Source organism: Scyliorhinus torazame, chromosome 5 (genome assembly GCF_047496885.1).
Source record: "Scyliorhinus torazame isolate Kashiwa2021f chromosome 5, sScyTor2.1, whole genome shotgun sequence".
Lineage (NCBI taxonomy): Eukaryota > Metazoa > Chordata > Chondrichthyes > Carcharhiniformes > Scyliorhinidae > Scyliorhinus > Scyliorhinus torazame.
Window position 1 is genome coordinate 79,571,675 of NC_092711.1, and position 17,483 is coordinate 79,589,157.

The 17,483-nt window shown below is 46.5% G+C and overlaps 1 protein-coding gene across 6 annotated transcripts in view; it reads right to left on the reverse strand.

Moving 5' to 3' along the window:
• Nucleotides 1-389: 389 nt before the first annotated feature.
• The window catches only part of LOC140418561 (uncharacterized), a 35,476-nt gene continuing 18,382 nt past the window's right edge, over nt 390-17,483 (reverse strand). The window contains exons 1-2 of one of the 6 annotated variants that reach the window (XM_072502068.1): nt 9,985-10,035; nt 390-4,339 (exon numbers count right to left, since the gene is read on the reverse strand). In XM_072502068.1, the coding sequence (XP_072358169.1) occupies nt 2,828-4,168 (1,341 nt within the window). In that variant the 5' untranslated portion in view covers nt 4,169-4,339; nt 9,985-10,035 and the 3' untranslated portion in view covers nt 390-2,827. The other 5 variants (XM_072502070.1, XM_072502071.1, XM_072502073.1 and 2 more) reach the window with 5 other exon arrangements.

The following is a 17,483-nucleotide window of genomic DNA, read 5'->3' on the forward strand; positions in this document are numbered from 1 at the left end:
GACAGCTGCAACCTGTCAGCATTTGAAAGATATTTACAAATGATTTGAGTTACTTACAGCTGGGATCTTAGCACAGGGCTAAATTGCTGGCTTTGAAAGCAGACCAAGGCAGGCCAGCAGCACGGTTCAATTCCCGTAACAGCCTCCCCGAACAGGCGCCGGAATGTGGCGACTAGGGGCTTTTCACAGTAACTTCATTTGAAGCCTACTTGTGACAATAAGCGATTTTCATTTCATTTCATTCATTCGAGGTGTTTGATAACAGACTTTCTCCTGTGAATATCCAGCTGGAGTTTTGCGCCTTGATGTGTTTCCTTGTTCATCTTGTTGCCTCTAAACATTGAATCTTGTGGTTTCAGACACCAGAGAATCAAACTCCCAACAACAGATTGTCTTTTACTGATTTTATTAATAGCTCTGCAATAAAACAGACAGAGTCAAATCCTTACATAGTTCCTGGTCCTCAGTGAAATACTTAAATAATGAGTTTTACATGTACTTCATATGTTCCACAGGAAACTAAGGACATTTGGTATGTCCACATTGACTCTTGCCAATTTTTACAGATGCACCATAGAAAGCTTTCTGCTGCATCACAGCTTGGTATGGTAACTGATCGGCCCAAGACCGTTCCTTCATAGGTGGATTAACCATGCTCAATTGTCCCTCAGTTTCCAGAAAAGATGCTTAGGTTAGGAGTTATTAAGATAGAGAAGGGGAGTGGGCTTGGGCTGAGTGTTATTCCAGAGGGTCGGTGCAAACTCGATGGGCTGAATGGCCTCCATTTGCACTGGAGCGATTTTAACTAGAGAGAGACGTGAACACAGCCCAGGACGTCACGTGAACCTGCCTCCCACCCACTGACTCTGTCTACACCTCCCGCTGCCATGGGAAAGTGGGCAGCATAGGGGCTTTTCACAGTAAGTTCATACTTGTGACAATAAAGGATCATAATCAAAGACCCCTCCCATCTGGGATATTCTCTCTTCCATCAGGCAGAAGATACAAAAGTTTGAGATCACGCACCAACAGATTCATAAACAGCTTCTTACCCGCTGCTGCCAGACTCCTAAACGACCCTCTTACGGACTGAACTCATTTCTTCACACATCTTCTCTGGTGTAGCACCATACTCCATACGGTTCACCCGATGTCTGTGTATTTACATTGTATCTATTGTATGCCCAACGTTTTTCATGTATGGACGATCTGACTGGACTGTATGCAGAACAATAATTTTCATTGTACCTTGGTACATGTGACAATAAATGTAAATCTATTTCTGAGCCTGTAATATAGGAATGGTGTATAGGTCTGTAACTGTAATATAATTTTCTTTTTTTAAATTTAGAGTACCCAATTCATTTTTTCCAATTAAGGGGCAATTTTGCGTTGCCAATCCACCTACCTTGAGCATCTTTGGGTTGTGGGGGTGAGACGCATGCAAACACAGGGAGAATGTACAAACTCCAATTGTAATATAATTTTAATTCAATATTCCTTCTTTTAATATCCCGTCCACCATTTCCCTGTCACCTAATTAATTTATTAACTGTTGTTATCACAGGATTGTCTCAGATTTCCATTGTTTTAGCTGGATTCCTTCGTCCAAATCTGAATTTTATGTACCTTACACTGCAATTCTGCCTTTAGGCTGTGAACTCGATGCCCCATCCAATGAAGGTAAGCATTATATATGTTTTCTTGACTACCTTGTCCACTTGTGTTGCCACCTTCAAAGATTTTAAGGTGATTGGAGGAAGGTATAGGGGAGATGTCAGAGGTAGGTTCTTTACGCAGAGAGTGGTGGGTGTGTGGAGTGCACTGCCAGCAGAGGTGGTAGTCAGAGTCATTAGGGACATTTAAGGGACTCTTAGACAGGCACATGGACAGCAGTAAATTGAAGGGGTAAAGGTTAGGATAAATGGGCGGCACAACATCGTGAGCTGAAGGGCCTGTATTGTCCTGTACTGTTCTATGTTCTATCTGTGGACCTGCACGCCCAGATCTCTCTGACTTTCTATATTCCTAAGAGTTTTGCAATTTACGGTCCCCTCGATGTTAGACTTACCAAAATGCATTACCTGACATTTGTCCAGATTAAATTCCATTTGCCATTTCTCTGCGAGATGCTCTGAGACACCAGTCAGTCTTACAACACCAAATTGAAGCCTACTTGTGACAATAAGCGATTATTGAAAGAGGCCCCTTCGGCCCATCGTGCCTGTGCCAGCCATCAAGCACCGATTATTCTAATCCCATTTTCCAGCACTTGATCCATAGTATTGTATGTGCTGACGTTTTAAGTGCTGACCTAAATGCTTCTTAAATGTTGTGAGGGTTCCCACCTCGAGCACCCTTTCAGGTAGTGAGTTCCAGATTCCCACCACCCTCTGTGTGAAAACGTTTCTCCTCAAATCCCCTCAATCTCCTGCTCCTTACCATAAAAATCTGCTTCGTGGTTACTGACTCCTCTATTAAGGGAAAAGGTTTCTTTCTATCCACTCTATGTTCCTCATAATTTTGGACACTTTAATAAAATTCCCCCCCCCAGTCGCACAGCCTTCTCTGCTGTAAGGAAAACAACCCCAACCTAACCAGCCTCTCTTCACAGCTGAAGCGCTCCAGTCCATGCAATGAGTTCAGTATCTGAAAGTGATTAACAGACAGGGTTTTGTTTTATTGATCACTGGGAATGTTAGTGATACTTCTGTGGATCCCAAGGCCAGGAGAGGCACTCTGGAAGGTATGGGGAGCTGGGACTTATCCATGAGAGTAACTGGAAGATTGAGACTGAAATAATCTAGAGTTAGAAAGTAGAAAAGGTTCAATCCTGGGTGTGATTCGCAACAGGAACAACAGAATTCAACTTTTCTGGTAACGTGTGAAGTTTCTGGTGTCTCAGCAGGTTGGATGACTGAGTAAATCTCTTCTCACACACAGAGCAGGTGAGCAGCTTCTTCCTGGTGTGAACTCTCCGGTGTTTCAGCAGATCGAATGACTGAATAAATCTCTTCCCACAAACAGAGCAGGTGAACGGCCTCTTCCCAGTGTGGATGTGGTCGTGTCTCCGGAGGCTGGACAACTCAGGGAAAGCCTTCCCACACACGGAGCAGATAAACGGCTTCTCCCCGGTGTGAACAAGCTGGTGTCTCTGCAGGTGGTGTAAACTAGTAAATCCCTTCCCACATACGTGACAAAGATACCGCCTCTCCCCGGTGTGAACTTGCTCATGTATCAAAACCTGGGACAAACGAGAGAAACTCTTCCCACACACAAAGCAGGTGAATGGCCTCTCCCCGGTGTGAACTCGCTTGTGTGCGCGCAGGGCAGCTGACTGAGTAAATCTCTTCGCACACACAGAGCAAGAGAATGGCCTCTCCCCGGTGTGAACCGTTTTGTGCATCAAAAGGTAGGCTGAACGAGTGAATCCCTTCCCACACTCGGAGCAGGTGTATGGCCTCTCTCCAGTGTGAGTCCTTTTGTGTATCACAAGGTCAGATGAGCAACTGTATGCCTTCCCACACATGGAACAGGTGAATGGTCTCTCCCCAGTGTGAACTTGCTTGTGTCTCCGAAGGTGGAATGAATGAGCAAATCTCTTCCCACACACAGAGCAGGGAAACGGCCTCTCCCCGGTGTGAGTGCGCTGGTGTCTCAGCAGATTAAAGTTTCTTTTAAAGGTCTTCTCACACTCTGAGCATTTCAAAGGTCTCTTGTTGGAGTGAATGAGCTGGTGCTCAGTGTAGTGGGAGGACTGAGTGAATCTCTTTCCATACTGAGAGCTGCTGAATGGCCTGTCCTTGTTGTGAACTTGCTGGTGCTCAATGAGATGCACTGACTCAGTGAATAACTCCCCACAGTGGGAGCAGCTGAATGGTCTCTCGTGTGTGTGAAGGAGCTGGTGCTCCGCGAGGCGGGAGGACTGGCTGAATCTCTTCTGACAGTGTGAGCAGCTGAATGGTCTGGCATCAGTGTGAACTCGCTGGTATTGGACCAGTTCCTTGGAGGTATCAGAGCCATCCCCAGAATCAGAGCTTTGAAGAGGCTCCTCATCAATATGATCGAGTTGGTGAGCCAGCAGGTTGGACGAACACATGAATTTCTTCCCACACACGGAGCAGGTGAACGGACTCTCGCTATTGCGAGCTCGCTGTCGTGTCAGCATGTTTACAGCTGTATCAATCCCTTCCCACACACGGAGCAGGCGAACGGACTCTCACCAATTTCCAGCTGAGACATCAATTAAATTCCTTCAGATCCCGATGAATCGATTGACTCCGTCAGACCTGACAACTGGTTTGATTTTCCGGACTGCAAATCCTCCTCTTCTATTACCCTGTAAAATAATTTACAATTAATTACAAAGAATATATGATACATAATTGGCCATTCGGCCCATCTGGTATGTACTAGTTTCTGCTCCACACAAGACTCCCCTCATTCTGCTGACCTCATCTCAGCTTGAGAGTTTCGCATTCTGATCCCATTTCTCTCTCAGGTCCTCATTTAGTTTCCTGGTAAAAGCAACTCAGTTATTTATGTCAACCACTTCCAGCCTTAGTGAACTCCACATTTTAGCAACTGTTTGAAGAAAGGATTATTTCCTATTTTTCTTTGGGATTTATTAGTCTCTATTGTGTTCCAGAGATGTTGTAGTGCAGCAGTAGATTACCCTGACTCTGAACCAGAAGCTCTGGGTTCCAGTCCCACTCTAGGAGTTGATGACCAAGGAAAGCGTGTTCATAACTTGGCCAAACAGACTGAATATCAAGAAAAGTAAAATCCTGTGGATGCTGGAATCTGAAACAGAGACAGAGAATACTGGAAAACTCAACAGGTCTGGCAGCATCTGTGGAGAGTGAAAATAGAGTTATCGTTTTGAGTCTGTATGACTCTTCTTCATAGCATCAGCCTGTAAATCCTTCCAACAGACACCAACAGCAGATGACAGGAGTGAGAGAGGTTCCTGGTCAGCCACATGATGGAATGAAGTTGGAGCCTCCCCATCTCAATCCTCAGCTCCAACCCAGTTAAAGACCTATATCAGAAGAGACAAACAATTCTCTTGGTTTCAGTTTGCTGTGTTTAAATCCTCCCCTTCTAACCCCCTGCAAAAGGAGTTTCCAGAATCCATCCCTGTTCATCCAGGATAGAAATTCACAACATTCTCTCCTCCTGATGACAGGACAGAGAGCACCACACATGCGCCCTGCTGCACATTGCCCCCTATAAAGATGGCGGCTGTGCATGCACACGATTATCATTGCCTCCCATAAAGATGGTGGCCGTTCACTCGGGCCTGGTGAATCGCTATTTGTTCTCAGACATGTTGGGCCAAAGGGCCTCTTTCTGTGCTGTAAAACTCTATCACTCTCTGATGTTGCCTGGGCAGTGGCGGTCCCAGCACTGATCCTTATGGCGCATCACTCAATAAATCTTGCCAATCTCAAAAAGACGCATTGTGCCTAATCTCTGCTTTCTGTCATAGTGTCAGAGTTTTACAGCATACGAAGAGGCTCTTCAGCCCATTGTGTCTGTGCTGGCCATCAAACACCTATTTATTCCAATCCCATTTTCCTGTACTTCGTCCGCAGCCTTGTAGCTACGGCATTTCAAGTGCTCATTTAAACACTTCTTAAATGTGGAGGGTTCCTGTCTCTATCACCCTTTCACACAGAGTTCCAGATTCCCACATTCCTCTGGGTGATAAAGATTTGCCTCAAATCCCCACAAAATGTTCTGCACCTGACCTTAAATCTGTGCCGCTGGCTATTGATCCCTCTAAGGGGAAAATGTTCTTATTATTCTCATAATATGGTATTTTCACATCAGTGACAGAAGTCAATGCTCAGTTTGGAGATAACTCCCATATCTCCGGTTCTCAAACACTTGGTTAACAAATGAGATAAAGCCAAATCTTTAAACGGCAAAGTCGTTAATTCAAATTGTCACCGTGCTATCTGTGGGCTAACTTACGTCTTCTACATAATTTATATTCCTGCCTATCTTTGTGTCATCAGCAAATTTGATAACCATCCCAGCCGTCCAAGTCATTTGTTAGTTTTCTAACACGATACTCTGATTGTTCGTGATGATTTCATGGTTCTCACCGTTACCCGGGTTCATTTTGTACCCATTCCCGTCCATCACTGACCTTGAGGCACTTTACCCCCACCCGGATTGTCCATCCCATCAGAGAGAACTTAGTGACAGACTTCAGATTCAGTCATTCAATGTCAGGTCTGACGGACCAACATGTACCAAGAGGCACAATCAACCCCATCTAATAAACGTTATGTAATAAGCATTGATGTTAATAACTGGGAAGAGTTTTCTCCTAATCAGTTACTATAGCAACAACTTGTCCATCGAGCTTGAACACATTTGAGTTCCAAAACCTTAATGAAGAGGCAAAGAGGGAGCAAATCCAGTTCACTGAATCCCACTGTGCATGGGTCATCCTGCCCCACAGTTCCAAGATCTGTGGGTTGAGAATCACCTTCTCCAGTCACATGAAGACAAATAAGAGAAATACGTGACTCTCAGCAGTTATCACCCTCGAAAGGAGGAGCAGCCGACAACCTCACAACAGAGACGGAGGCAGTCAGGAAGGTGTGACAGTCGATGGGACTTTGTGTTTGAACAGTTCAACTGGAATTCCATCCTTGCCGGGTGCCTTTCTGCTTGCTCAGCAAACAATGGGCTTTTCCAACTCAAATGATGAGGGTTCCTTGTGCAACTCAACCATGACGGGAAGCTGTAGGAGAATCAAACAGAGACTGGGAGATGTCTGTCTCACAGGGATACAGCTCACAGTCATGTTCAACCCAGTGGGACATCTGTTTACTTCTGTCAGTAAGAACTTCACAATCTGACAATTTCAGGGCAGCAACTTTGGTGACTGTAGGACAAAGCGCCCTTAGTCACATCAGACTCAGCACATCTATTTCCATTGTCACAGGCAGTTTGGAATTATTGATGTCGGCTGATCCAATGTTTATTTCCACAGTATCCCCCTGCTTTTTACACATCCATCCTGGTTATTTTCAAGTGTTCTAGCTGTCGGGTTTATGTTGTACATCAGGTACAGATGTCATCTCTGCTGAGTACGTCTCAAAACCGGTCTTTGTTGTGGGTTCCACCTTTACCAAATGTTGCTGCTGCTGTGTCAGAAATGATTCAACTCAGCGACTTCCAAACTTCATCAGTAACAATGTTGATGTGCCTGTTCGGAATTTCATTGCATAATGGATATGCCACTCTGAAGAAGGCAGTAAGAATGATCAGGAAAGATTAATCAAGAGTTTCCCATCGGAGGTGTTAATTAGCAGAACATTTCAGAAACTGAACTGTAGATTTTGCATCACAGACAAATTTAGGATTCAAGTAAAAAGTTGATATTTATTCTCAACAAGTTTCTGTTGAGAGTTCTTGAATGAAAAAGAAAGATCACAGGTGGTGCTTTTAAAAAGGGGCATTGCAGCCCAAACATCTCTAGAATATAAAACTGCAGCCAGTTAAAGGGATAGTCAACATCAACAGAATCAAACCAGATATTGTCAGACTATCAATCCTGGATGTGATTGGCAGCAGCAAAACAGCAGATTCCCGTCCCTGCACTCACTTGTGAACTCGCTGGTGTCTCAGCAGGTGTTGTGACTGAGAGAATCCTGCTCCACACAAGGAGGTGAACCGTCTCCCCCCGGTGTGATCCCACTGATGTGTCAGCAGTTGGGATGACCAAGGGAATCCCTTCCCACACACGGAGCAGGTGAACGGCTTCTCCCCAGTGAGTGCATTGGTGCTCACGGAGGTCAGCTGACTGACTGAAACCTTCTCCACAGGTGGTGCACCTGAATGGATCCTCATTTGTGTGCATTTGGTGGTGTGACTGGAGGGTGAATATCTGAGTGAATCCCTCCCCACACACAAAGCAAATGAATGGTTTCTGACCCGTGTGAATTCGCTGGTGTTCAGTGAGCATGGATAAGGACTTGAATTTCTCTTCACAGGTTGTGCAGCTGAATGGCTTCTTCTCAGTGTGAATGCGCTGGTGTAACCGAACATAAGAACTAGGAACAGGAGTAGGCCATCTTGCCCCTCGAGCCTGCTCCGCCATTTAATGAGATCATGGCTGATCTTTGTGGACTCAGTTCCACTCTCCGGCCCGTACACCATATCCCTGAATCCCTTTATTCTTTAGAAAGGTATCTATCTTTTTCTTAAAAACGTTTAAAGAAGGAGCCTCAACTGCTTCACTGGGCAAGGAATTCCAGAGATTCACAACTCTTTGGGTGAAGAAGTTCCTCCTACACTCTGTCCTAAAGGCCAGATAACCGGCCAGATAACTGAGTGAATCCTCTCTCACATATTGAACAGCTGAATGGCCTTTCCCTAGTGTGAACGCATCGATGGATTTCCAACCGGGATGAAGAATCAAATCCTCTATCACATTTCCACGGTTTCTCCATGGTACCAGTTTCCCTGTTTCTCTCAAGTTTGGACAATCAGTTGAAGCTTTGTCCACACACACAGAACATGTGCACGGTTTGTCCCTGCTGTGATGTTTTTTTTTTTTTTAAAAACAGGCTGTTTCACTGGTTAAAGCTCTTTCTACAGCCAGTGTACTGGAACACTCCCACTCCAGTGTGTGTCTTGATGTTTTTCCAGTCACACTGATGGTTGAAAATGAAATGAAAGAAATGAAAATCGCTTATTGTCACAAGTAGGCTTCAATGAAGTTACTGTGAAAAGCCCCTAGTCACCACATTCCGGCGCCTGTTCGGGGCGGCTGTTACAGGAATTGAACCGTGCTGCTGGCCTACCTTGGTCTGCTTTCAAAACCAGTGATTTAGCCCAGTGTGCTAAACAGCCCTATTGAATTGGTGTTACACTGACACAACATGCAAACATTTCTCCTTCCAAATTCAAAGACTGATGATATTCACACCGTGGTGAATCAGTGACTCTGTAAGATCATGCTGTGATGTTCAGTTTGAGCTTCCTGTTTGTAAATCCACCCATTATAATGCCCCGGAAAAGGAGTTTACAAAACTTTAAATACAGGAAAGAAATTCTGAACACGCAATTTTATTTTCCATGAAGCATGTTTTCCTCACTTGTGCCTGCAAAATAATAAATCCTAATCCCATGCAGTCTCCCGGTGCTGGAATGCAGATCTCCGGGTGATTAATCATACCATATTTTAGACGATAGTCCTGTATTTGAGTCCACTGTCCCAGGCTGCTTGGATGCTATTTGTCCAACACATTGGACCTTTGTCAAGGCATAGAAATTTACCCTTTACTGTTTGTGTTTCAGCAGGTCTGGCCTCCGCTCTGGCAGAATCCCATCCGCCACTCACATGGTCTTCCAGGACAGGTTGTGCCTTCATTTTCACCATGAGATTGGACAGCCCACCAAACCCAGCACACCATGGTCTCTATTCCAATCCTTACAATTTATCCCCTTCATTCTGGCTGGGTTCAGTTCTCAACTCCCTCTGTGCAGAGTGCGGATAAAACCAATTCATCACCATTTTCCCTCCTGGTCATTGGAACCCTGAAACCCCGCCCACTCCGGGCTGTTCCACCAAGAAGATCGCATGTGAAGCAAACAAGGGTTCTGAAGGGTTTACTCCAGCTCACAATGCCCAAGGACTGATTGACGGCAGGTACCGACCAATAGGAAGAGGGGGCGGATCTGGAGGACCGAACACGAGCGGCTGATCCTCCAACCAATCAGAGTGAATGGATGGGGCAGAGCCTTGGGCTCTGTCTGCGCATGCGCCAGGCTAAACACATGCTCCCGAGAAAATGGCGGCCGTTAAGTCGGGCCTGTTTCGGGGAAAAGCCCGAGCAGCTTTCGCCGGTTCAAATGCCGTATCTGAGCTTCGTAAATGGGGGTTTCAGGCCTATGCGGTGTGTTTATGAAGCCGCCGGAACAACCCACCGCCGGCTTTAATCATCCCTCAGGACTCACCCGGCGGTACCGCACAGCCGAAACTTTCAACACAACCTCTTCAATGCTGAGCAATGAACGAAACTGCGCATGCTCCAGTTTATAATGAGTGACGTCCGTGTCTAGCCCCGCCCCTCACTTACTCCGATTGGTTGGAGGAGTAGCCGCTCCACTAGGTCCTCCAGACTCGCCCATTGCATCCTATTGGCCTAGAGCTACCGTCAATCATTCTCGGCCATTGTGAATTGGAGCATGCGCAGTGCTGATGCTGGACGAGGTCGGAAGGTTTCACTGAAACCTGGTGGAGGCCCAAACTCCGAGAAGTTTCCGGGCCCGGGTTTACATCGAGTGCCCCGGGTCAACAGCTGCGGCGTGCTCCTGGTGACAGGCCTGAGCTAACTCCCGGTGACAGGCCTGAGCTAACGGCCGCTGCAAACCCGCAGGGGAATATAATCAGAGATAGAGTTTGTTGTGAAACCAATCGATTATTGTAAAACAAGAGGTCAGGGTTACAGTCAACAACAACAACTTCTCTTTATATAACACCTTTAGCATCATAAATCATCCCAGTCAACTTCACAGGAACATTATAAAACATAGTGAGACACCCAGACACAAAAGGAGATATTAGAGCAGGTGACCAAAAACCTGATTAAAGAGGTAAGTTTTAAGTTGAGTATTAAAATAGGGACATGAGGTGGAGGCGGCAAGGTTCAGGGAGGGAATCCAGTGCTTGGGGCCCAGGGAACTGAAAACATATTTGTTCCTTTTCACCTTGTCCTCCTTTCATTGTCTAATAATAATAGTAAAAGAGTAACACACCCAGAATTGGAATCACAGACAGGTTATTGTCTAATTGTAATTGTGACAGAGTAACACACACCAGAATTGGAATAACAGAGAGGTTATTGTCTAGTAATAACAGTGACAGAGTAACACACACTGGAATTGGAATAACACAGGTTAGTGTCTAGTAATAACAGTGACAGAGTAACACACACCGGAATTGGAATAACAGGCAGGTTATTGTCCAATAATAACTGACAGAATAACGCATAACAGAATTGGAATAACAGGCAGGTTATTGTCTAATAACTGACAAAGTAACAGGGTGGCACAGTGGTTAGCCTCACAGCACCAGTGACCTGGGTTCAATTCTGACCTTGGGTCACTGTGTGGAGTTTGTACATTCTTCCTGTGTCTGCACAGATTTCCTGTTGGTGCTCTTGTTTCCTCCCACACAGTCCAAAGATGTGCAGGCTAGATGGATTGGCTATGCTAAATTTGTCCCTGGGAGGGGTTATGAGGATAGGGTGGGACATTGAATTCAATGACCATAGAATTGTGGGCAGCATCGTAGCATAGTGGTTAGCACAATTGCTTCACAGCTCCAGGATCCCAGGTTCGATTCCCGGCTTGGGTCATTTTCTGTGCAGAGTCTGCACGTTGACCCGTGTGCACATGGGTTTCCTCCGGGTGCTCCGGTTTCCTCCCACAGTCCAAAGATGTGCAGGTTAGGTAGATTGGCCATGCTAAATTGCCCTTGGTGTCCAAAATTGCCATTAGTGTTGGGTGGGGTTACTGGGTGATGGGGATAGGGTGGAGGTATGGGCTTGGGTAGGGTGCTCTTTCAAAGAGCTGGTGCAGACTCGATGGGCTGAATGGCCTCCTTCTGCACTGTAAATTCTATGACACTCTATGATTAATTGCTACAGTGCAGAAGGAGGCCATTCGTCCCATGAGTCTGCACCGTCCCTCTGAAAGATCACACTGCCTGGGCCAATCTCCCACCCTATCCTCATAACCCCTCCCAGGGACAATTTAGCACAACCAGTCCACCTAACCTGCACATCTTTGTGTGGGCGGAAACAAGAGCACCAACAGGAAATCTGTGCAGACACAGATGTGTTCACTCACACACACTTTTATTATTGGAACAGACACTCTGTTTGTTACTCTCAAAGTGAGTGAATCCTTTGCTGTTTCTCCTCTGGGCCCCATCTCCGCTATTATTGTCTGATTGTCCCACTGAGACTCTTCACTGTTATTATTGGACAATCAGCGAGTCAGCCTGAACCTGTGGCCGCTCTCACCAACTGACCCGTCACAATGCCCGGATGATTGACGGCGACTCCCGACCAATAGGAAGCGAGGGGCGGGACCGTAGCACTGGCAGCGGCTGATCCTCCAACGAAGAGAATAAGGGGCGGGGCCCGCTGTGATTGAAGCATGCGCAGTGTGGGTAATGGCGATGTAGAAACACGTTTTCTTCAGATCTGACATTGGTAAGAGGCGTTTATCAATATGGAGGGAGTGAGAGATCGCGGGAGTGGACGGAAACGTTGTGTAAAGCTGTTGCAATCGCAAACCTCGGAAAAGTTTACGGGACCCAGTTTGCACTGAGCGGAGCTGCAGCTCCTCATATTCGGCTCGGATTAACGGCCGCCATCTTTATTGGATGTGCATCACGGCGCATGCGCGTTTGTCATCTTTGTTTCAATGAGTGGGAGGAGCTTGTTCCCCATTGTTCAGATTGGAGACAACTTGTCCATCAAACTGGATTAGTCTTTGAGTACCAATGTCTTATTAAAATTTTTTTTTTTAAATTTAGAGTACCCAATTCATTTTTTCCAATTAAGGGGCAATTTAGTGTGTCCAATCCACCTAATCTGCACATCTTTTGGGTTGTGGGGGCGAAACCCACGCAAACACGGGAGAATGTGCAAACTCCACACGGACAGTGACCCAGAGCCGGGATCGAACCTGGGACCTAGGCGCCGTGTGACTGCAGTGCTACCACTGCTCTACCGTGCTGCCCTCTCAATGTCTTATTGATGATGCAAAGCGGTGGCAGAGATGGGAAGAAAAGGAAGCAAATCCTGCTCTCCAGATTTCACTGCCTTATGAGATATCCTGTCCCATGTGTCCAAAGCTCTGCGGCTCTGTTCAGTCACATGAAGACCCGGGGCAGAAGCTCACAACCCTGAGTCAACATCACCCTCAAATCGAGGGACTGCTGATGACAACGAGGGTCAGTGCAGCGGGGGGCATGAGCGGTCATCCTGGATCAGGGAGCAGGAGGAGGACTGACTGCGATGGATTTTGGAAACTCCTTTTACAGGATTAGACCTAAAGACATTGGGGCAGAATTAGACCATTCGGGATCATTCTTGTGAACCTCCTCTAGACCCTTTCCAAGACCAGCACATCCTTCCTTAGGTACGGGGCCCAAAACTGCTCACAAAACTCCAAATGGTGTCTGACCAGAGCCTTATACAGCCTCTGAAGCACATCCCTGGTCTTGCATTCGAGCCCTCTTGACATGAATGCTAACATTGCATTTGCCTTCTTAACTGCCGCATGAACTTGCACATTAACCTTAAGAGAATCATGAACTAGGATTCCCAAGTCCTTTTGTGCTTTTGATTTCCGAAGCATTTCCCCACTTAGAAAATAGTCTGTGCCTAAATTCCTCCTTCCAAAGTGCACAACCTCACACTTTTCCACATTGTATTTATTGTATTTTATGGAGTTTAATCCGGACAAATGTGAGGTCATGTATTTTGGAAGGTATAATGCAGGTAGGGAATATACAGTGAATGGTAGAACCCTCAAGAGTATTGTTAGTCAGAGAGATCTAGGTATACAGGTCCACAGGTCACTGAACCGGGCAACACAGGTGGAGGAGGTTGTCAAGAAGGCATAAGGCATGCTTGACTTCATTGGACGGGGCATTGAGTATAAGAATTGGCAGGTCATGTTGCAGCTGAATAGAACCTTAGTTAGGCCACACTTGGAGTATAGTGTTCAATTCTGGTCGCCACACTACCAGAAGGATGTGGAGGCTTTAGAGAGGGTGCAGAAGAGATTTACCAGGATGTTGCCTGGTATGGAGGGCATTAGCTATGAGGAGCGGTTGAATAAACTTGGTTTGTTCTCACTGGAACGACGGAGGTTGAGGGGTGACCAGATAGTGATCTACAAAATTATGAGGGGCATAGACAGAGTGGATTTTCCCCAGAGTCGAAGGGTCAACTACTCGGGGGCATTGGTTTAAGGTGCGAGGGGCAAGGTTTAGAGGAGATCTACGAGGCAAGTTTTTTTACACAGTGGGTAGTGGGTGCCTGGAACTCGCTGCCGGAGGAGGTGGTGGAAGTAGGGACGATAGTGACATTTAAGGGGCATCTTGACAAATACATGAATAGGATGGGAATAGAGGGATACGGACTCAGGAAGTGTAGAAGATTTTAGTTTAGACAGGCAGCATGGTTGGCACAGGCTTGGAGGGCCGAAGGGCCTGTTTCTGTGCTGTACTTTTCTTTGTTCTTTATTTCATTTGCCACTTCATTGCCCACTCTCCTAGCTTGTCCAAGTCCTTCTGCAGCCCTCTTGCTTCCTCAATACTACCTGTCCCTCCACAGATCTTTGTATCATGTGCAAACTTAGCAACAGTGCCTTCAGTACCTTCTTCCAGATCATTCATGTATATTGTGAAAAGTTGTGATCCCAACACAGACACCTGAGGTACATCACTAGTCACCGGCTGTCATCCTGAAAAAGACCCCTTTATCCCCACTCTCTGCCTTCTGCCGGTCAGCCAATCCTCTATCTTACTCTTAACACCATGAGCTCTTAACATATTTAACAGTCTCCTCTGCGGCACCTTGTCAAAGGCCTTCTGGAAATCTAAATAAATCACGTCCTTTGTCTAAGTTCCTTGTTACTTCCTCAAAGAACTCTAACAGATTTGTCAGACATGACCTCCCTTTGACAAAGCTGTGCTGACTCAGACCTACTTTACCATGCACTTCCAAGTACTCCGCGATCTCATCTTTAATAACGGACTCTAAAATCTTACCAATGACCGAAGTCAGGCTAACTGGCCCATAACTTCCCATCTTTTCCCTCCCTCCCTTCTTAAACAGCAGTGTTACATTAGCCACTTTCCAGTCCTCTGGGACCCTTCCTGCCTCCAGTGATTTCTGAAAGATCACCACCAATGCCTCCACAATTTTCTCAGCTATCTCTTTTAGAACCCTGGGGTGTAGTCCATCCGGTCCAGGTGGTTTATCCACCTTCAGACCTTTCAGTTTCCCCAGAACCTTTCACCTTATTGATGGCCACTGCACTCACCTTGGCCCCCTGATTCTCCTGGATCTCTGGCATCCCACTGGTGTCTTCCACCGTGAAGACTGATGAAATGTAACTGTTCAGTTGCTCTGCCAATTCTTTGTTTCCTATTATTACTTCTCCAGCCACATTTTCCAGTGGTCCAATGTCTATTTTTGCCTCTCTCTTACCTTTTATATATTGAAAAAAACTCTTCACATCTTCACTTATTACTAGCTGGTTTGCACTCATATTTCATCTTCCTTTATTGCTTTTATAGATGTCCTCTGATCACTTTTAAAGGCTTCCCAATCCTCTGGTTTCCCACTAAAACTCGCCAATTTGTATGCTTTTTCTTTTATGCTGTCCTTGACTTCCCTCGTCAACCATGGATGCCTTGTCCTCCCCTTTAACACGTTTCCTCCTGCTTGGGATGAATTTCTGTTGTGAATTGGACATTTTGAAATCTCTCTCAGTGTACCCGAACAGGGGCCGGAATGTGGCGACTAGGGGCTTTTCACAGTAACTTGATTGCAGTGTTAATGTAAGCTTGTGACAATAAAAATTATTATATTATAATTGGGGGATAAAATTCATGCAGATTTGCGGCTCCACAAAGTGTTTCCAACTCCTCCCACACATCTCCTTAACAGGTTGGCACATTTATTTGTCTTAACTAAAAGGATGCTCACTGGTGGCATGGTGGCGCAGCGGTTAACACTGCTGTCTCACGGCACCGAGGACTGGGTTCGATCCCAGCCCCGGGTCACGATCCATGGGGATTTTGCACATCTCTGCACATTCTCCCCATGTCTAGGTGGATTGGCCACGCTAAATTGCCCCTGAATTGGAAAAAAATAATTGACGTTGAAGGGGCATCGTGACAAATACATGATAGGATGGGAATAGAGGGATACGGACCCCGGAAGTGTCGAAGATTTTAGTTTAGGCCGTCAGCATGGTCGGCGCAGGCTTAGAGGGCCGAAGGGCCTGTTCCTGCACTGTACTTTTCTTTGTTCTTTGTTATTCTAAATTTATTTTAAAAAAGGATGGTCTCTTTCCTAATGTTCACAATTAAAGGGGTGGGTTCCCCAGGAGATGGCTGACATTTCAGGGGACATTACATTAATAATGGTGGTCACGAATGGACGGGGATCTGCATATTTTCGGCTCCATAGAGGGACAAGGCAGGGATGCCCTCTGTCCCCATTATTGTTTGCACTGGCGATTGAGCCCCTGGCGATAGCGTTGAGGGGTTCCAAGAAGTGGAGGGGAGTACTTAGAGGAGGAGAAGAACACCGGGTATCTTTGTATGCGGACGATTTGTTACTATATGTGGCAGACCCGGCGGAGGGGATGCCAGAAATAATGCGGATACTTGGGGAGTTTGGGGATTTTTCAGGGTATAAATTGAACATGGGGAAAAGTGAGTTGTTTGTGGTGCATCCAGGGGAGCAGAGTAGAGAAATAGAGGACCTACCATTGAGGAAGGTAACAAGGGACTTTCGTTACCTGGGGATCCAGATAGCCAAGAATTGGGGCACATTGCATAGGTTAAATTTAACGCGGTTGGTGGAACAAATGGAGAAGGATTTCAAGAGATGGGATATGGTATCCCTGTCACTGGCAGGGAGGGTGCAGGCGGTTAAGATGGTGGTCCTCCCGAGATTCCTCTTTGTGTTTCAGTGCCTCCCGGTGGTGATCACGAAGGCTTTTTTTTAAAGGATCGAAAAGAGCATCATGGGTTTTGTGTGGGCCGGGAAGACCCCGAGGGTGAGGAAGGGATTCTTACAGCGTAGCAGGGATAGGGGGGGGCTGGCACTACCGAGCCTAAGTGAGTATTATTGGGCCGCTAATATTTCAATGGTGAGTAAGTGGATGGGAGAGGAGGAGGGAGCGGCGTGGAAGAGATTAGAGAGGGCGTCCTGTAGGGGGACTAGCCTACAGGCTATGGTGACAGCCCCATTGCCGTTCTCACCGAGGAACTACACCACAAGCCCGGTGGTGGTGGCTACACTGAAGATTTGGGGACAGTGGAGATGGCATAGGGGAAAGACTGGAGCCTTGGGGGGGTCCCCGATAAGAAACAACCATAGGTTTGCCCCGGGGAGAATGGATGGGGGATATGGAATGTGGCAAAGAGCAGGAATAACGCAACTGAAAGATCTGTTTGTGGATGGGAAGTTTGCGAGTCTGGGAGCGCTGACCGAGAAATATGGGTTGCCCCAAGGGAATGCATTCAGGTATATGCAACTGAGGGCTTTTGCGAGGCAACAGGTGAGGGAATTCCCGCAGCTCCCGACACAAGAGGTGCAGGACAGAGTGATCTCAAAGACATGGGTGGGGGATGGTAAGGTGTCAGATATATATAGGGAAATGAGGGACGAAGGGGAGACTATGGTAGATGTACT